Source organism: Hibiscus syriacus, unplaced genomic scaffold (genome assembly GCF_006381635.1).
Source record: "Hibiscus syriacus cultivar Baekdansim isolate YM2019G1 unplaced genomic scaffold, ASM638163v2 tig00116996_pilon, whole genome shotgun sequence".
NCBI classification, from domain to species: Eukaryota; Viridiplantae; Streptophyta; class Magnoliopsida; order Malvales; family Malvaceae; genus Hibiscus; species Hibiscus syriacus.
Genome location: NW_024063512.1, coordinates 890,197 through 912,120, shown reverse-complemented (window position 1 = coordinate 912,120; position 21,924 = coordinate 890,197). Strand labels below are relative to the sequence as shown.

The 21,924-nt window shown below is 33.7% G+C and overlaps 1 protein-coding gene and 1 pseudogene across 1 annotated transcript; both read right to left on the bottom strand.

Annotated features, from left to right (window-relative positions):
* Positions 1-1,887: 1,887 nt before the first annotated feature.
* On the bottom strand, positions 1,888-4,180 carry LOC120193480 (annotated as a pseudogene).
* Positions 4,181-7,998: 3,818 nt separating this feature from the next.
* LOC120193757 (leucine-rich repeat receptor-like protein kinase TDR) lies at positions 7,999-12,225 on the bottom strand. The gene is made up of 2 exons (XM_039196195.1): positions 9,482-12,225; positions 7,999-8,548 (listed from the first exon to the last, which is right to left on the bottom strand). Exons 1-2 carry the CDS (start codon positions 12,150-12,152, stop codon positions 8,121-8,123), a joined length of 3,099 nt encoding a protein of 1,032 aa, XP_039052126.1. The 5' UTR covers positions 12,153-12,225; the 3' UTR covers positions 7,999-8,120.
* Between the last annotated feature and the right edge of the window lie 9,699 nt (positions 12,226-21,924).

The following is a 21,924-nucleotide window of genomic DNA, read 5'->3' as shown; positions in this document are numbered from 1 at the left end:
TTTTTTAAAGTAATTGTCTAATATTTTCAAAGTTACTCTTTTAAGTGTATGCAACATAACGATCGTTAAAAAGTTATTATCTAACATGTGTGGTGTTTATATTTTATTGAAATTTTAAATTTTTTTAAAAAAATTGATGTCCCTTGTTCCCATATGTAATGGGGTAAGGAGGAGGTAAGATAGTAAGCTGTCCCCAACACCAGGTTGAGAGCAGCTTCCATAGAAGACCTCCGAATTATGAAATGCCCTCCGTAAAACTCGATCCCACGTATCCAAACTCTAAATCTCTTCCCTTTGTCATCGTCGCCATTTGTGTCATCGATCATCAGTATTTAGAGATTGGTCTATTAGGTACACAGGAGGGGCTGTGGCCCCTAACACAGCAAAAAGAAATATAGTATTTAATTTATAAATAAATTTAAATATTTATGAGATAATTATAAATTGTCCTTCCTACTTTTAAAAAAAGTTACATTTTGTCCCTGAGTTATGATCTTAGTCATCGAATGGCCATGGCTTTCTCTCTCGCTACTTGTGCCGAAGTTCCAATTACCATCAAGTATCCTGGTCGTACTCCGAAAACCTTCCCCCGGCTATTTCTAACTTCTCAAGAGGGTTACAAAGCATTGAACACCTTTTCTACTTTGTTATACTGGAGACATGAACAGTTTTTGAGGTTTGGCAAACGGTGGCAACCGCGATGGATGGGGGATTGGTCGGTAACGGCAGCAACAACAGTAGCAGTGGTGATCAATGAAGGCTGATAATGGGGGTTTAATATTAAGGATTTTAAAGTTTATATTTAATTTAGTTTTTTTACTTTAGAGAAATTTTGGGGTGTTTTTTTAATATATATATTTTAAAGTTTTTCAAAATAAAAGTTTAAAAATTTATAAAAGAGATATGTGTCAAATAACGATTTTTAACTATAGTTACAACGCAGACACTTAAGAGAGTATTGTTAAAAATGTTAGACACGTACTTTAAACGGAAAAATATGTTAGACACTTAAAGTGAACAAAACGATGTAATTTGGACAATTACTTTTTCATTAAGCCTATATGATATCATGTATATGATTGACAAGTAAAACTAAACAATCTTTATTATAAATATAAAATTATTTAAACACAATTGACTAGCTAATGGTCAAATTTGAGGAAGCATTTATGTTCTTCGCACTTTGGTGTTATTATTCAAGTTATGCACTTATTTGTAGTTAACTTGCTATGTTACCTATGAAATCCTATGTTTTGTTATGATATTGCTTTAGTCAATAAACTTATGGTATGTGTAGATGGCGTTAGATGATATGTTTACGTTTTAGATTATTTTGTTGTGTACATAAGTAAGCTAGTTGATTAATGCTGGTAAAGGTTCATGTTTTAGTTGATGGTTAGATAATTAGGTAATGTGATTAATGATAATATTGGTAAGTTCATAAAATGAATATGGATGCTATATTTAAATGAAATTTAGCATATATAATGAATGAATGAACAATTTAAAATCTAAATATAAATTTAAAATCATTAACAACAAACCATCCTAACAATAAAGTTAAACTCCATTTCCAGGGCTCAACTCTACTCACTGTATGTAACAAAATTGTGCGATGAATTAATTTACACACATTTCCCTGTATGTAATACAAAACCGTTTCAATTTCACATTGCAGAGTTGTGGGTCTCATTGAATCCGAGACTAAATGCATAAAACATGAAAGGTACAAAAAAAGGAAAGATTAAAAACTAAAAATTCAATGCTCTTTACAAAGTACATACATTAAAATTCCAGAATGCAGATAAATTAAGTGTTTTCCGTAAAGAAAAGGAGTACATCAGCATTTGACAGTCAGATGAGGAGATCCTTTGTTTGTTTGCTAAGCTAGTTTATACTTTGCTTATTGGTCTTAGAGAAACTATTTATATTACAAAATAAGTCAGAACTAGAGGAACATCAGCAGAGAAATTCTGCACCTCATGTCCTCTTGAAAAATCTACCACCTCTCTTTCCCATGCCGGCTCTTACAAGGCTTGATACGAGTAGCGATTTAGCGTCCGGCCTCCACCTCAACTCTTTAAGAGTAGAGAACAAGGTCGCAAGTGCAGGAGATATGCCACTTTCCTTTATGTTCTTGCATGATACCACTATAAGACTTTCCAGGTCCTTAAAGGAAAGGCTCACTGCTTCCAGACCTTCGGTCCTCAACAACGAGCATCCTTCTAAAGATAACAACTTTACTCTCCTGTGACAACAAGAAACCAGCTACTGTAAAACTTTCAAACGCGTTTCAGATATGTCAACTTCACTCTCCTCTGAAAAAGAAACAATTTTACCATCCATGTGATCATAAAGTGATCGATGTTCATCATATAGCTACCTAACAAGAACTATGATCATGTATATCAGAAAAGAATTAAACCAAGCCTTCTCATACATTTCAAGAACTAGTCACCCTGCAAACAGTGAGCAAAAAACATGGTATTTACCCGAAAGGTAAAGGAATTTGAAGGCGGGAATTTATAAGCAGAAAGAAGCATTTGTGAAACTCATAATTGCATTTATCCAGTCCAGTCTAACAACCCGTATTTAATCGATTAACCGTGCGTGATATATAACATATTACTAAGCCAATCAACAAATGGTTCACTATCATTTGAACTTCATCGCATTAATAAAGGCTCATCATTGCGACAAGAAGAAACCCTTTTTTCCTCTACTTTCAGGCCATGTCAATGGGCACAAAAGAATTCCATAAGTGAAATATAGAAACTAAATGATTCACTGACCAACTTTATATTCCATGAAACCACAAAATGGACAAAAGAAAAATGCAAGGAAGTCATGAAGAACAAAGTAAAGGCAATCCCGTACCTGCAAAGACTTGCAAACCTGAACATATCATCGTCCAATCCCCAGCAGTCCTGAATAACAATCTCTCTCACACTTTCACATACTCTAAACAACGCTCTAACACTCTTCTTACTCCGAAACTGACACTCCTGCAAATGCAACCGCTCGAGAGCCGGACAAAACCCCAAATACTCATCCTGACCCGGACTCGGATCGATCCTCTTACAAGACAACAACTTCAAAGTCTTCAAGTTCTCACAATAAGACAATCCAGCCAACCATCCATCATCCATTTTATGATCACAAATAGTCAATTCTTCAAGCATTAAACAGCATTGCCCAATCGCTTTAATCCCATCAAAACTCCCTTCACATCCATTAAGCTCAAGCTTAACCAACCTTTTACATCCTTGAGCTAAGATAGTTAATCCAATGTCTGTAACCAACGAAGTATAAAGCCCTTCGACATTTGCAACGAGTTTCAAGATCTGCAAATTCTCACAGGCCGCAATCCCACGTAAGACGTTGTCTTTACACTTGTGTAACTCCAGTTCTTGCAAAGTCAAACACTCTTCAGCCACCGTTAACAACCCAAACTCGCTGGCATTAATAACCACAAGTCTTCGAAGATTTGGATAGCCATTGGCCAAAGCTTGCATCCCTTTGTCAACAGCTTCAGCAGGCAATAGATTCTCTTGCAAGAACTTGCAATTCGAACAAAAGCCAGAACTCATTTGCATCCAAATCAGCTTATGGGTTAACAGAATCCCGGAATCTCGCGGCGAAAACAAACAGCCGTTGAGCAAATCCAAGTGAGTTAAGTTGGGGAACCTCGTGAACAACCGACCTGATTCGAGAAAATCCCAATCTAGGATCTTTAAGGACCGTACGAGGCGACCTTGGAGATTGAGCCAGCGCTTGCAGACGAGGGAGTTAGGGTTCCGTTGCGAAAGGGGCAGCCTTGAAAGGATATCCAAGAGGAGCTCGTCGGATAAGAGAAGGGTTCGATCAATGTTGGCGAAATTGGGGATTAGGGTTTGAGATTTGGGGTCTGAAGATAAAGACTGAAGGGGGGCATAGTGAAGACCACATGCTTCAATGGCTTGGTGTTTTTTAGCCAAATGTCTGACCATCTCGAGGGCTTCTTCTTCAACGGCGAATCTACATTTTCCTTAAAACCCGACATTGTTTCAATCAATGCCTTCTTCATCTGCTTCTGCTCTGCTTCTGCCACTGACTCTGACCTTTCTTCCTTCGTTTTTCCTACCTCACTAAATTACCAATCTCAATCTTTTGGACTTGATTTCCCGCAAAAAAGAGTAGGTTTTTCAAATCCCGTAAAAATGATTAATAGATTTCGTTATTTGGTGGCTTGAGCGCCTTTGAGGATAGATAGATGATGGGAAGGGGGAAGTATTTTCTGCGTTTCTGTTTAGAGTGAAGAAGCTGCTGTTGTTTGGCTAACGTATTCCTCGACTCGGTGGGGTCTGGGTGTTTTTTGAACGTTAAACTTTCTTTCCCCTTTTTGGTTATCGCTTATTGTTGTTTTTAGTTGAGATTTTGAAAATTTGTTTCATTCTAAAAACAAATCAATCTAATCTGCTAAAAGGTTTTTGGCACTACATTCAAAGAAACAATACGAATTACAAAATAAATATTTAAATTACACATTATTTATACAATATGTGTTTAATATTTTATGTCGTTTTTATTTAAAAATCAATATATAATCTATGATAAAAAAAATTCATTATTTGATCTATTAAAAATTAAATGTTTTTTAATAGCCTAAGGTGAAAGTAACGTCTGTTTAGAATTTTTCTTAATCATTGATAATACACACGCAACCTGCAGATATAATTTGTTTAAACCTGAAATTTCTTTCTTTCACCATTAAAACCACTCGATCAGTTCGTTTATTTTAAAAGTTAAATGTTATTTTTAATAAATTTAATTTAAATATATATTTAATGAGTCAAATTTAAATTTAATTGAATCAAATTATTTTTAAATCCATTAAATATTATTTAAAAATTAAAATGATAAATTTAAGTGTAAATGTTATTTCATATAATTTAAAATTTATATTATATCATAAAGAAAATATAATTATATAATTTACTCTTCAATTTTAATTACCGTTCAATCTGAATAATAATTTGATCTAAAATATAACAATTATATAGTTTGGTTCAATGGTTAAATATTATATATAATTTTAAGATGTTGATGGAATTTAGAATAAACTACATAGTTGATTACTTTTTTAAAAATTTTAAGTTTATGCAATTTTACTCATCAAATAAAAAAAATAAGTTTTAATTATTTATTTTATTAATTTATTAAAATTTGATCACTTATATTATTAATTTTTACATTTTAGTCACTAAGTCGTTAACTTCGCTTAATTTGATGAAATGACATGTTAGTAAAAAATGATTAATTTTTAATTTGACCCTTAAACTTTATATATAATATTATGTTGACCATAAACTTTAGATAGCATATTATTTTAATCACTAAACTTTAGATAAAATATTAATTTGATCAATGTCTCTCTTCACTGACAGTCACTCACCACCATCTGCCGTTATTAAAAATACAATTTAAACAATAGAGTGACATCCAAGAGCAAGAGATCCTGCACCTTCTCGTTACTCTCACCACTCAAGATAGTTGTTTGGACTGCAACACCATAAGCAACAACCTAGTTAGGGTTAGGGTTGTAAATGAGACGAGACAAATCACGAGTTACTCGAGTTTGACTCGGTTAAAGCTTGATCAATACTCAAATAAAATGAAATCGACTTAATTTCTTAACGAGTCGAAGTGAGCTACTTGATATCAAATATGAGAAGTTCACAATCAAAGCAAAAAAAATAATATGTTAAATTTCTAATTATTTAAATTAAATATTAATAATATTAACATTTATATGTTGTTAATTAAAAAAACAATATAAGGCTTTCATGTACTTAAGGTTCATGTTCAAATTTGCGTTCGAGTTTGAATCTTGCTCAAGTTTGAGATTCAATCAAACTAAGGGGATGTTTGTTTACCTCTTAATGAAACCAGGGGATGTTTGTTTACCTCTTAATGAAACCATTCAGCGTTGAATGCTGAACCGTTCAGCATTCAGCGCGTTTGTTTCGCACCTCTAAATGATTCAGTGCTGACTGATTCAGCAAAATAATGTTGAATGATTCAGCACAGAAGTACATTCTGAATGATTCAGCACAGAAGTACATTTTGAATGATTCAGAGCCAATAAATAAACCGCATGTCACATTCAGAACTAATTCATACAGAGCATCTGAATCATTCAACACTTAATCATTATGAAGTAAACAAACAACCCCTAATTAATCATTATGAAGTAAACAAACAGCCCCTAAGTCTGAGAATGTTTACGGTTTAAGTTTTTTCGAGCTTGAGTAAAGTTTCAATTTTTTATTTCGAGTCAAGCTTGAAAATTTTAATCTCGCGAGCTTTCGAGTCGACTCTTTTTATTTCGAGTTCGAGTCGAGCTTGACAATTTTAAGCTCGCAAGTTTTCGAGTCGAATCGAACTCAACTTTAAACTTTTCGCATCGAATCGAGCTTAGTAATATTCGAATTCGACTCGGCTCACTTACATCTATAGTCGGGGTTGATGCTCTTGCAGAGCTCCTTTCCATAGAAGGAATCTTGCAAAAGTTGCTAAACCTTGGGAATTCTTCTAGTGGAACCACCAACAAGCACGACATCGTGGACGCTGCTCTTGTCCATCTTGCCATCCCCTCAAACACTTATCAACTGGTTCCACACATATATGAAGAGATCCATCCTAAGTTCCTCGAATCTTGCACGGGTGATGGTTCTAGTAGAAGTGGATGCCCTCATACAAGGACTCAATCTCAATGGTGGTTTGGGCAGTTGATGAGAGAGTCATCTTCGCCCTCTTACAAGCGGTCCTCAACTTCCTAAGAGCTTCCACTGATGTCTTTGTTGTTTTTTCTCTTGCACGAAATGGTTCACCATTCTATTATCAAAATCTTCACCTCCAATATGAGTGTCTACAGCAGTGGCCTTCACCTCAAATAAACCCTCTTCAATGGTAAGAAGAGAGACATCAAAAGTACCTCCACCAAGATCAAATATCAAGACATTCTTTTCATAGCCTTCTTGTCAAGACCGTAAGCAATGGCAGCAGATTTGGGTTCGTTAATAATACGCATGACATTAAGATCAGCAATAAATAACCCCAGCATCTTTAGTTGCTTGACGCTTAGAGTCATTAAAGTATGGAGGGACATAGTAGAGCCAAGGTAAGCCTCGGCAATCTCACGCATCTTAATGAGGCCCATAGATGAGACTTCCTCACCTTTGTAGGAAACAACGCTCATGGGCTATCACCAGGCCCTGGGATACCAACACATTGAATCAGCTCATCATGTGCTTATCACCAAAGTTTCGGTGAGTGATGAATCTAGAAATATTTTTCATGATATATACATATGTATTAATAATATATTTTTTTCATATGAAGGAGACAAATAAAATTTCGTATGGAATTTTTTAGAGCTGTCAGTTTAGAATAGTTACATCTGAATGTGTGTATACATATGTACTAATAAGATAATTGTTTCCATATGAATGAGACACAAATAAAATGTTAATTTCGTATGGAATTTTTTTAGAGGTGTCAGTTTAGAGTAGTTACGTTTGTAATGTGTATCTGCACTATCAATGCGAAGAATTTTGAATATATATTACCTTGTAATTACTCCAAATTATTTTTAAAAAAATAAAATAATTAAATTAGATTAAATTGAAGTTCACAATTTCACTCAAAAGCAATTTTTCAAAACCAGTTCAGTTAAACTGTCTGAAATTTTACCATGGAAAACAACGATTATAAGAATGCCTGTTTTAATGTTCGTTTGGTAATAAAATGTATAGGAGACATGAACCTTGCTTTATCAATTTTACCTTCTTCTTTTTTACTTCAAAGTTGATGTCATTTCACATTCTTGTCCAAAAACACATCTTTTGAACTCATTTTATGTATGGGTCCTTTGTTAGTGGTAAACATCATTAACATTGTTCAAATATAATTGAGATGCAATATCAATGTCATAATAATAATGATAAGAGAAATTAAAGCAATAACACTTGAAAATTCCATTAGAAAAGAAAATGAGAATTCACTTCTCCTATACCAATTCCCCATCCATTTTAAAGATAAACCCCAAAACAGAAAGACCCGTAAAATTAATCATTATATTAACATTCCAATGTAGCCTTTTGTGTTAAAGAATCATCAATTCGATCGGCAGCACCGATGCGAACCACATCGCTTCCGGTGACCATACTGTCCGGCAGTTTTCTCTTGGGCTTGGCTTCTTGCAGCATCAGCACAACATCCCTCATCGACGGCCGGTCCGCCGGGTTTTGGCTGGTGCACAACAATGCAATTCTAAGCATTTGCATCATTTCTTCGCTCACCGACGCACATGATGCCCCCACATTTTTATCCAAGATGTCGATGACTCCGTTTTTGCTCTTGATTTTAGACCTCACCCAATCTACGATGCTGTTTCCGTCACCAAATTCTGAATCCACTGATCTCTTTCCACTTAAAATCTCCATTAGCACCACCCCGAAACTATATATATCGCTCTTTTCATCCACTTGGAGAGTATAAGCATATTCTGAAAAAATAATATATATATATATATATATATATATACAAGGTTAATGATTTTCCCGAGAACCAAACATGATCATCATAGGCTATAAGAATCCAAAACAAGGCTAAAAGTCAAATAAGTATTGCTAAGAAAATCAAATGTATCAAAGGTTTTAAGAAAAGCAAATCATGGAAGATACAGTGAATATCTCAGAAAAAGAAAAGTGAGATTAATGCTTCACTTTAGGACCCCAAAAAAATTAAGAGTAATAAGTGACAAACCCCATGTGTCAATGTCAAGTTTAATTCTAATAATATAACTAATGGCATCAATAATCACATAAGTTGTCAAATCGTTAGGAGGTCAATGATAAATTCTTATGTGTTTTTTAAATGATAAATTCTTGTTCTTTAATGCACATTTTGGATTCCAGTATTTAAAAAAGCTATTGAATTTTTTTGGTAAACTATGTATGTTGTCATCTAATTATTCTTATAGTTTTATTTTGATCAACCAACTATATTTTTTTCTTCAAAACCATTAGTAAATTTATAATTTGTTTTGTTTTGTTCATTCTTCGTTAAAAAGTTAATGATGATGCTGTCATATTACCATAAGATAATACCACACCATCATTAAAAAATCATGTCAAATAATTTTATTTATTTTTTAACGACGAGTGATCAAACCGGAACAACGAAAGTAAATTTAGTAAATATTTTCAAAAAAAAATAGTTGGATGACCAAAACGAGACCGCAAGAATAGTTTGATGACTAAATACATAGTTTGCCATATTTTTTTATATTTATTGGTTAATTATTAGCAAAAATATAAAGTTGACTAGCTAATATGATGGTCAAATCCTTTATTAATTAACGTGCACCAAACAATTACGCGCATGATAGCAAAAATCCATAGTCTTGGACTAAAATGAACTGAATTAAAGAACGTACCCGGAGCGATGTAGCCATAGGAGCCAGCAATGACGGACATGGACTCGTCGCTCTGGATCAATTTGGCAACCCCGAAATCTGCCACTCTAGCCTCCATCTCACCGTCTAGTAAAATATTACTGGGCTTTAGATCACGGTGGGCGATCACCGGATCACAGTCATGGTGAAGATAGCAAATGCCTTGAGCCACTCCGAGCGCTATTTTGTACCGGGTCACCCAATCGGCCACCAAATTCTCCCCTTTATTCTTGCCATGCAATAAGTCGTCCAAGTTCCCGTTGGGCATGTACTCGTAGAGCAGCATCGTGCACTCCCTGTTGCTGCAGCACCCTAACAATCTCACAATGTTACGGTGCCTGACGTTCCCCAGCACGTCGACCTCCGCCAACACACCTTTTCGCCGTCTGATGTTCTCTTTGAACTTGCCCCACAACTTCTTCACTGCTATTATCTCTCCACCTGGCATCTCCGCTTTGTATACAGTTCCGGTGGACCCCATCCCTATGATCTTGTCCGTCATCGACAGACACTCCAGCACATCATCGGCGGTGAAATTCAACCGCTGGAAGGAGGTCAATTTCCACGGTCCGATCTCACGAGTGTCACTGAACCTACGGCTGTAATTCGCGTGGAAACATCGGGTGCCGGCTACGAGAACAAACAAACCAATCCCAAAAGCGGTTGCCATAATCCAAACGATAGCTCCAGCCGTTTTCTTTGGCTTCTGCTGCTTGTTACGAACATCCATGTCGCCTGTAGGCATTGCCTCAGCTGGGCACGGTTTAGCTAAAATGCTGCCGCAAAGGCCATCGTTGCCGGAAAACGAGGAAGGGTGTAGGTTGGGAAATATTGGACCGGACGATGGGATTGGGCCGGTTAGCAAATTATAGGATAAGTTGAAATTTTCCAGAGTGCTACAGTTTTCAAAGTTTGAAGGGATAGTTCCAGTGAGCAAATTATGCGAAAGATCAACGGCAGTTATTGAAGGAAGTGTAGATATTTCCCATGGAATTATCCCAGTAAACAAATTTCGGCTTAAATTCAAAGACAAGAGCTTCCCACAATGATCAATATCCCAGGGGATGCTTCCGTTTAGAGAATTACCTTGGAGCTCGATTTTGTACACATTTTTACAGCCGATGAAATCTGGGATTTTGCCTGTTAGCTTGGCTGAACTGGCTGAGAATATTTGCAAGCTTGGTGCACCCCAAATGTTGCTTGGCAATGCGGCGTTGAAAGAGTTCTCGGAGATGTTAAGGAACTGTAACGTCGGTGCGTAGCCAAGATCCTTAGGTATCTCGCCGGTGAAGTTGTTCTTACTCACGTCCACGAACGTAAGGTTTTTCAAGAGTCCGAAGCCGTGAGGGATGGTTCCGTTGAGAAGATTGTTTTGGATTCGGAATCTTGAAAGTGAAGTGCAGTTTACAAGGCTTCCAGGTAGCTCATGCGTGAACACGTTGTTAAAAAGTATGAGTTTGAAAAGCTTGTTTCCATAGCAAATATTTCGAGGGATTGGACCCGTTAGAGAGTTTGAAGAGACATCGAGAGACAGCAAGTTCCCATTTGAACCCAGTTTCTGTGGAAGAATGCCGCTAAAGTTGTTGTTCCAGATAAGTAAAGTGCTGAGATTTGGTAACTCATCGATTCCTTCTGGGATTGTACCAGAAAGATTGTTGCCAATTAAGCTCAACCATGTTAGCTCTGTTAAGGAAGATATCCCTTCTGGGATTCCGCCGGTAAGTTGGTTGCCGGACAAATCAAGAACCTTGAGAGCTTTCAAGTTCGTGTAACTGACCGGAATTTCACCTGTGAAACTGTTCTTGAAAAAGTAAAAAGCTTCAAGCCTGGTTAAGTTGCCAAGTTCTTTCGGGAGTGGACCTGAAAGAGTACAATTTGAGATGTCCAAGTACTTGAGATTTGATAACAATGCAAACTCTACTGGTATGGTGCCTGTGAAAGCGTTGTAGCCAATCTCTATCCGTTCAAGCTGAGTCAAGAATCCGAGTTGTCGAGGTAAACTGCCTTCCAGTGCATTTCCTGCCAAGTCAAGCAACTTTAACCTTGTAAAGCTTCCATAAACAACAGGTATTTCACCTTCAAAGTAGCTGCCACCGAGATTCAGCTGCTCCAAGAACCGTAACCGTACAAACTCTTTCGGCAAAGGACCCTTGAAATCATTGCTATACGCATTGAAGATTCTCAATAACCTAAGCTTGGAAACCCCGGGCGGGAACGTTGAATTGAAGTTGTTATGGCTGATATCAAGGGTCCTAAGTTGACTGAGTTCAAAAATAGACGGTTGGAGAGGACCCTCAAAGTAATTCCCACTCAAATTCAAGTTAACCAAGCTTGTCAAATATCTGATCTCCGGGGGAATAACACCAGAAAGATTCCGATGGGAGAGATCAAGAGACGTGACTTGTGCTGTCTTGGGATTGCACTCGACGCCTGACCATGAACACCAAACTGGGTCTTCAAAACGAGGCTTGGAAAACGTAGGACTAGGGTCCCAATCTCTGAAAGCGAAAACAGGGTCTTTGAGGGACGATTTTAACGAGAGAAGGGAAATCAAAGGGAGAGGTGGTGAAGAAGAAGAGAACACCAGAAGAGATGATTTCACCATGTACAAGAAAAAAGAGAGCAAAAACAGCAGAAATGGAGGTTTTTTCATGGTTATGTGAAAAAAGGAAACCGAAGACGATTGGGTGGTTTAGAGAACTTGATCCTTTACAAGAGGTAGATTTAAGGGTTCATGGTATCACTGGTTGCTGTTTGCATGGGATGGGAGGTTTCATCATTTTGGTTTTATTATTCCTTGTTTTTCTTCTACTGCCATGGTTCTCTTTATTTGCAACAACTTTTGTTTTCACTATCCGTATTTTTGCTTTGTCTCTGTTACGTATTATCCATTTTCATTATAATACTGTGTTTTTTCTTTTATATTATCATTATTGGGATTTCTTTTCTTTTATTTTGCCCCCACTTTTCATCATTCCCTTGTTTCCTTTATCTTTAGTTGTACAATTTTATAATTTTCTGTCACTGTAAGCAATGTCTCCCACAGTATCCAAGACACTCCTTTCATTTTCCCACTTTTTTATTTTGAAACAAATCCCTATTTTCTTTTTCTTTTTTACACCTCTGGATATAAACATATATATATGTATACACTCATTCTGTTATTGTAAATGATTCAAAAAAATACTATTACAAAACTCTCAGTTTTAAAGGTGAAGTGCATATTAATCTCTGCAAAACTAACAAACCCTAAACAACTCTCAACACTTGTATTTTTCATTGACACGCTCAAACTCAAAACATTTAAAAAAAATATATATCAGATTTTCTTTTATTTAACTCATTGGTTGTACTATTTTATTTTCATTTTCATGCAGAAGTAATGGTGCTTACCAGCACTGGTAACAAACACTACTAATAACTATCTATCATGATTGCTTATGATTTTGTATACTTTGAAATCATTTATTTTTAAAGCTACAAGGCATAGCTAATTATGTCTCTTCCCTTCCAAGCTATGGATTTATTTATAAATTTAATATTTATGGATTTATATCCCACGTACTTTCCTTTAATATTTATACATAATCTCCATGCATAACATTTACATATAATTTAAATTAATATATATATTAACTTAATAAATGATAACATCCACCTGTGCGTGTATATATATTTGAATTTTGTGAAAGTGTAATTTTGTCTGTTCCATGAAAACTCATTAATTTTAACTGAAACAGAATGTGTTGAAATTTATGTAGAAATTGGGCAATATTTGATGAAAATAATTTAATATGAAGCAAGTAAAAACAAAACCCAAAGGAAAAGGAAGCATTATATCATTTGATTTAGCAACGAACAGAGGAGAAACGAGAACGACAGTTTCGAGAACTGCAAGGCAAGCAAAGCTTTCGTCATCCCACCTTCTTTCCCAACAGAATGTTCACTGTAAAATATCCTAAATAATATACAACGAAATAAATAAATACGAATGTGTACGTAGGAGAAGTCGCCTTCTATATCATATTTCCTTCTTTGGCACACCGCATGCCTTCCTCCACCCTGTTTGCTTCGTCTTTTATTGCTCCACGCCTTCCATCACTTTTTCATTATTTTATAATTAAAAATCAAATTTATCTTTGTTACTTTTTATTATTATTTAGATTTGAGATAAATATAAAATAATATTTGTTTAAAGGTAATTTTATTATTAAATTAGTTTGATTCGTGCCGGTCAACTTTTTATTTTTATAATGTAATGATAAAAATATATGTATATTTTGGTATTTTATGCAACTAGCTAGCTGGTGAAACATTTCACTGCTTGTAACATGCAATCCTCCAATTATGTGAATTTCTTATATACAGCCTACATATGCCCCACAAATGATCATCAACAACTACGTGTCGATCACATACAATTTCCATAAACACATTTTATGTGTGATCATTGCAACATTACTACATTTGGAGAATAATAAGACATATTAAATTAAATAAATGATATATCTTTTGATCTTTTAATTATAATTATAATTTTATTTTAATATATTTTCAATATGTTTAAATAATAGTTCAAGAAAAAGGGATTTGGTATGCTTCCTTTTTTTCGTCATATATGTTCATTAAGACATGATTTGAGCAGTGGCGGATCCAGAAATTTAAGAATGAGGGTCCAAAATTTTAATTTTCGTTTTTTAAAATAATAGGTATGCAAAAATTATAATTTTTTTTTTCTAAACACATTAAACTAAATTTAACCACTTTTTTAAAATAATAAGATACACTTGATCATATGAAGTTTAGTGCATCCATCACTCGATTTGAGGTGAAGATTTTAAACCAATATAAAGAAAAGTAATAATAATGAACGGAATATTGGGATCCCAACGAGGAGAAATAGTCAAAAGTAGAAAAAATACCAATTAGAAGACTGTGCTATAATACGAAAGAGGGGTACATTATGCTGATGATACAAAAAATTTTGAACATTTGAAAGAAAGGAAAGAAAGAAACAGGGGTACATTAGGGTGATGATTGCTGATGGGCACAACACAGGCCTAAAGGGGTCCCAATCTCTCAAAAATGGCAGAGCAGAGGGGGCCCTGAAACTGTGGGGGAGAGCAGCGGCAGCAGCAGCAGCAGCAATATTTGCAATGGGCACGCCAGGGAATGGTGGGGTGGGGTCCATTGTCCAATACTCTTTTTCCACTTTGTCCCCCTCATACCCCTCAAACGCCATTGGAGGGGAGAGGGTCACTTTCTTCTCATGCGCAGAGGTGAAAGCTGGTGTTTGGCGTGAAGGCCATTATCCTGCCAGCAAACGGTGCAAGGCAATGGCATGATGGAGAGGACTTCATTTTGCATCCCCATGCCTTTGCTTTTTTTTTTTTTTTGGCCTGCCGCTCTCCATACCTAGGTTGTAAACAAGTCGAGTTTAAGTTCCAGTAGTCGAGTATTGTTTAACTCAACTTGACTCAAAAACTTATGAGCTTAAACTTGTTAAACTAAACTCGAACTCAATAGAAAAATTAAAACTCGACTTGAAATTAAAAATTGAAGTTCAACCTCGATAAAACTTGAACTCAAAATATTTTCCAATTTAGCTCGAGTCGAGTCCATTCGATTCAAGAGTTGATCAAACTTTGACCGATTCAATCTCAAATAACTAATAATATGTCTCATCTCATTTACAGTCATATCCACACTAATGCGCCATATTTATCGTCCAAATTAGGGTTCAAGTAATTTTTTTTACATTCATTACATAAACGACACATTCTCTTTTTCTTCTTTATAATTAAGCAACAAATAAAGTCAAGTAAAATGTATGATTTATGATTAGCGTTAAGGTTCGAGGGCTTAAGATGTAGGTTAAAACTTAAAACAAAAGCTAGGAATTGAGAAAGGTCAATTGTGGCTACTTAAAATATATATTATAACTGGTTCAAGATGTAGAAAGAAATGACCATCCAGCTTAGTTGGTAGAGCACAAGGTTCTTAACCTTAGGGTTGTGGGATCGAGTCCCACGGAGGGCATTTCATAATTCGGATGTCTCCTACGTAAGTTGCTCTCAACCTGACGTTTGGGGCAACCTACTATCCTAGCTCCCCCTTACCCCATTACATATGGGAATATGAGTCAGCTAATTTTGGTTCAAGATGTAGGAAATGAAAGGGTTTATAGTTTGAATACAAATTTGGTTATTGTCCATAAACTTAATGTATTTTCTTAGCAAAAGGCTTTATATAAATCATAGTTTAAACCTCTTTTACTAGTGTTTATTTTGTGTAACATTTCATGATTAAATACTCATTATTTATTCATCTTTATTATTGATTTTGACATTTTATATGATTTTTTACAGAAAAATGACTTCTGTAATATGTGCTTAAAAGGCCTAAAACCTACACTTTTGTTTTGGAATTAAGGCTGGAACAATGGGCATGAAATTGAGCATGTAATGCTGACGCGACTGTGGGTTAGCAACTTCTAGAAGGTTCAGTCAGCAAATTCTAGAAGATTGATGGATGGCTGGAGCATTTCAAGCAATTTAAAATTCAAGTTTTTAGGATTTATCTTTTTATTTTTTGGATTTAAGTTTAAACAATTATATTTTATTTTTCAACCTATTTTTAGGGTTTTTATAATGCTATAAATACCCCTTAGGGTAAGCCTAATGGATTCATCATTTCTTTAGTTTAATAAAAATTCTTTTCTTTTATTTTTGTTTTCTTTCATTTTCTTTCAAGCCGACGGCGATGACCCAATTCCAACGTGAGAATTGATAAGCATTGGAATAATTTTATAATATCTCTTTCAGTCTCTGCTCTTGTTTTCAAAATCAAAACAGTTTTCAAAATCAAAGATTGACTTCCGTCAAGATGTTGCGATTAAATGTGGGAGGAATGATCAACTTATTGAGAGCACATTCGACTTCTTGGGAACACACTTGGAAAGATTATCTTGCTAAGAGGGAATTGAGATCGAAATTAATAGTTATTGAAACAACAATCCAAGTTAATCTTCACGAATTTAAACGTTTATTGATCTACGACAATTGATGTTGATCTGATCAATTTCTGAAGCTGAAATTAAAGATTGTCTTGGGTATTTGGTATACAAAGAAGGGTCACAAGAATTGTCCTTGTAGACAAAGTAACCGACGTGAATCCCGAAGGTAAAATCTAATTCGATGATCCAAATGAAATTGAGTCAAAGCGAAAGCCTAAGGTTGATTTTATCATATTGATTTTTTTAACTTTCTTTTTAACTTTCTTTTTAATCTTCTTTGAAATCTTTTTATTTTTTTATTCTATTTTATTTCTCTTCATCTATAAATCCCCACGATTACTCAAATTCTACTCATCCACTTCTTGGCTCAAAGATTAAACAAAGCACGAATAAATCATGAAGTTTCCTTAGTCTATGTGGGATCAACCTTTACTTCTCTTTTACTACATTAAATTTCCTTTATTTATTAATTGAGAAGAATGAATTATTTTGACGCGAAAAATGACGAATATCAAATTGGCGCCGTTTTCGGGGACTAACGACGAGTTATTGATTTCTTTCTTTCTTTGTTTTTAATTTATGACCAAGAAATGAAGGAAGCATCTATCTCAGAACCTGTAGTTTGAATCAGGTCGTCGAGCTAACAACGCTAAAAATAGCGTTTTATGGGAGGCAACTCATTTTAATTTTTATTTTTCATTTTTCCAAATTTATTTTTATTTTCAATTTTATTTTTATGATTTGTTTTTGTTTTAATTTTTCTTTGAATTTTTCAGGTACCACGTTATTCATACTTGAATTTTAAGCAAGATGTCAAGAATTGCTCAAACCGAAAAAAATTGTGAAAACCCGACCCCAAGACGTGAAGAGATCGTGTGGCAGCCGAAAAAAGAAAGAATTTTCTTGAAATACACTGTTCAAACAGTGCAGAAAAAATACACAGCAGATTCGAACAGTGCAGTGCAGGAAAAAATAGTGCAGAAAAATAATTTGGTTCGAACTGTGCAGAAAATTTCTAACAGAACAGTGCAGAAAAAATATAGCGCAGATTCGAATGAGTAGAAAAAACAGCGCAGAAAATGTGAAATTGTTTGAACAATAAAAAAACAGCAGTATAGTTTTAGTTCGAACAGTTAGGGGGAAAAAGGAAAAAAAAGAGAAAAATAAAATTTGATTGAGTTCTTTTCTTGAGTTTACTTCTTTTTAAATCTCGGAATGATATATTATTCTCTTGATTTTTTGTTTTGTAGAAAATTTTAATATATCTTCTGGTGACTTCTCGATCGAACATTTTACCCTATAAAAAGTTCATCACGTCAAACAAAATCATCACTGGATCGGGGAGTATTCTTTGTCCATCTTTTTTACTTTAATTTTGAATTACGTTTTGACACAAAACGATTTAAGTGAGGGGGCAGGATAGCATGTTGAATTTCACATCTCTTGTTGAAAGAATGAACTTAATATATTTTGATCTTGATATGTTGAGTTGTTTGTTGCTTATTGTTGTATTTATTTGATTATTTTAATTTTTTCAATGAATTTTAAATTTTGCTTTGAATTGAACATTGGAAGCATGATGGTTAGTTGGTATAGATAATGAATTTTCCATGAATTTTTTTGGCATTCCATGGTTTATTGGTTGAATTGATGTTAGACTTATACATTGAACCTATTTTTCTGAGCTTTGAACATATTTGAGCATACATGTTTCGTTCTTGTTCTTTGTTTCTTTGTGTGTGTCAGAACTCATTTTAGCATTCTAGAACTTGTGATATGATTCTTATCGAGACTACATGCATGAATTTGATGTTTTTGTATGATAGTCACTTAGGATTAACCATCTTTAATACACAAAAATGGCTACCATTTTATCCCTTAGTGAATCACATTTGAGCCGAATTTTACCTTTTCTTTGATTTTCACCCAATTAAATTTAACCCAAATCCTTTTCTTCATTTCCCCCTCTCTTTGTTTACCATTGCCGAGACTTAGAATATTCACATTTGCAATGAAAAATTATAGTTCGAAAAGAATAAAAAGAAAAAAAATGACATTTTATTAAAAAAAAATAGCAGTAAAAACAGTGAAAATATTGTTGGAAATAATTCTGTTCGAGAAAAAAAGAAAAAAGAGAAAAAAATAGTCCACTCTTCGAACAACAGAAGAAGAAGAAGAAAAAAAAGAAAACAACCCTTGTTCAATTGATAATTCATTGGTTGTTTTATTTTGCTTATGTTCTTTGTGCTTCATTTTTATTTGTGGCTTGATTCAATTTTGATAACTCTTTGTATTGGCAATTTAACCATTTCTTTTTGGCCTTTTCCCTACCCATACCTTAGCCACATTACAACCCTATTTAAAGCCCTCTTGAATTTTGCATCAAATTTGTTTCTAAGTAGTGGAGACTGAATCTAATTACAAGCTTATGGTTATGCTTTGGCTTGTTTTGGCTTGAGCGTTGCTTTATTCTTAAACACTTTGAATTGGAATGAGTGTATCCTTTGTGAGGTAATCGGGTTTTGCATCATGAGATTATGAGCTATTGGAATAACTTGTTTCGCTTATTTCCTAGCTTTGCGACTTGTTTGATTGTTTCCTAGTTTCAATCAATTGCTTTAATTTTGGTTCATTGGAAGATTAATGCATGATGTGAATTAGAGAATAGCAACTTATAATTTTGGCATGTTGATTGAGAAATACTCGAGGACAAGCATTGAACAAGTGAGTGGGAAATTGACTAGTGTCTATTTTGTGCAACTTTTCATGATTAAATGCTCCTTATTTATTCATCTTTATTATTGATTTTGGCATTTTTATATGATTTCTGTGCAGAGCAATGGCTTCTATAAAATGTGCTTAAAAGGCCTAAAAAATGCACTTTTGGTTTTGGAATCAAGGCTGTAACAGTGGACATGCAATTGAGCATGAAATGATGATGTGGCAGCGAATTAACAGCTTCTAAAAGGTCCAGTCAGTAGCTTCTAGAAGATGGATTGACGGCTGGAGCATTTCTAGCAATTTAACAAGTTTTTAGGATTTATCTTTTAATTTTTAGGATTTAAGTTTAAACAATTATATTTTATTTTTCAACCTATTTTTAGGATATTTAAAAGGTTATAAATACCCCATTAGGGTAAGCCTAATAGATTCATTATTTCTTTAGTTTAATAAAAATTATTTTATTCTATTTTATTTTTCTTTAATTTTCTTTTAAGTCGACGGCTAAAGCGATGCCTCAATTCCAACGTGAATTGAAAAACACTTGAATAACTTCAGAATATCTCTCTCAATCTCTGCGCTTATTGATATATGACAATTGCTGTTGATCAGATCAGAATTAGTAGTTATTGAAATAACAATCCGAGTCGGTATTCACGAATTTAAATAGTTATTGATCTATAACAAATGATGTTGATCATATCAATTTCTGAAGTCAAAATCAAAGATTGCATTGGGTATTCGATATACAAAGAAGAGTCACACGGATTGCCCGTGTCGACAAAGTAACCGACATGAATCCGGAAGTGAAAATCTAATTTGATGATCCGAAGGAAATTGAGTCAAAACGAAAGCCTAAGGTTGATTTGACCGTATTAAATTTTCTTTTAAACTTTCTTTTTAATCTTCTTTGAAATCTTTTTATCTTTCTTTCTTCTATTTTATTTCTCTTCATCTATAAATCCTCACAATTACTCAAATTCTACTCCATTCACTTATTGGCTCAAAGATTAAACAAAGCATGAATAAATCAGGAAGATTCCTTAGTTTTTGTGGGATCGACCTTTACTTCTTTTTTTCTACGTTAAATTTCCTTTATTTATTAATTGAAAATAAGGAATTATTTTGATGCGAAAAATGTTGAAAGTCACTCTAGATGAAAATTGACACCATAGATGAGTATAAGATTCAAATTTGATGAGTTTTGATCAATCTAATGGATTTTAATTTGATATTATATTATATGATCAAATTATTGTAAAAAAAAATTAGAGTTGAATCATGTCTGGTAGGATGAGAAATCATCATATGATGTGTCAAGTTCAGGATTAGGGGAAAAATATTTGACCTCATCCAACTCGGAATAATAATATAATTTTTCTTTATATATTTATAAATAATTATTATAATATCTCTTTATATTTTTCAATTAATTTTTCTATTTTACTGAATACAAATTGAGAAAAATATAAATAATTAATATAAATATCATTTTGTATATTTTTTTGTTATTCTTCCTCTATTCTTTTTAATAAAAATGGATAACTTTTTTAGATTATGTCGGGTTAGAGTTGAATTTTAATTCTAAAATTTAGTTGAATTTGAATCGAATAAAAACTATCGAATATCAAATCAAGTTTGAATATAAACTTTAAATTTTTGGGTCGGTCCAAAATATATAGGAAAAGGACACAAATGGTCCCCTATACTATAGGATATTATTTTGTTGAGCCTCCAACTATTAAAAGTTACAAAATGGTCACTTAGTCGACTATTCGTTATGTTCTTTTTCCGTTAAAAAAATAACGGTCATCTGAGTTGGACATTAAAATACTAATTGAGATATGATAGCCGTTTAAAAGATGAGTTTGAAACATAATGAATAGTCGGAAGGCCATTTTATAACTTTTAATAGTTGAGGGAATCAACATAGCAACTCCCTATAGTCAAGGGATCATTTTTATAACTTTTAATAGTATGGATACTCGACAAAATAGAATCCTAAAATCAGGGGACCATTTGTGTACTTTACCCAAATATTTTTTACTGTCCAACCGATGAATTAATTTATATATTTATCTATAAATTTTATACAGATGCAGATATTTTATTAAGCTAAACATGGAAGAAAATCATGTTTGTCATAATCGAGTAAGAAATTCTTAACATCGTCTGCTTAAAATAGTGAACTACACATCACTCATAACGATAAAAATAAAATATTAATTAGTAATTTATATTTAATATAATGATTATATATATAATTTTATATATTATTAAAAAATTAAAAAATTATATATAATTAAGAATTAAATTCATATAAATTTATTTCTAATGTTGTGATATCATCTACGATGTACGTAATAAATCATATGTTATTAATACTTTAAATATCAAAGGATTATCTTTTAAATAATTTTGAACTAGAGGAAGAAAAAGAATAATTTTAAAGAGGTGTTAAGTGGAAATTTTTAACCAACCTCTCTAGAGATTGTTGATTATTAACTAATTTTTGATTATATAATATCGTAATATAATATTTAATTATTATATGGTTCTTTGACTGTTGATGTTATTTCCCGTGACAATGCTGGTTCTGTAATCTTTAGTCGGATTCTACCCCTTCCCGGTCCCTGAGATGTTGGGATTGTTGAAGCTCCCCAATCCTGTACATGATATTTCACCAATT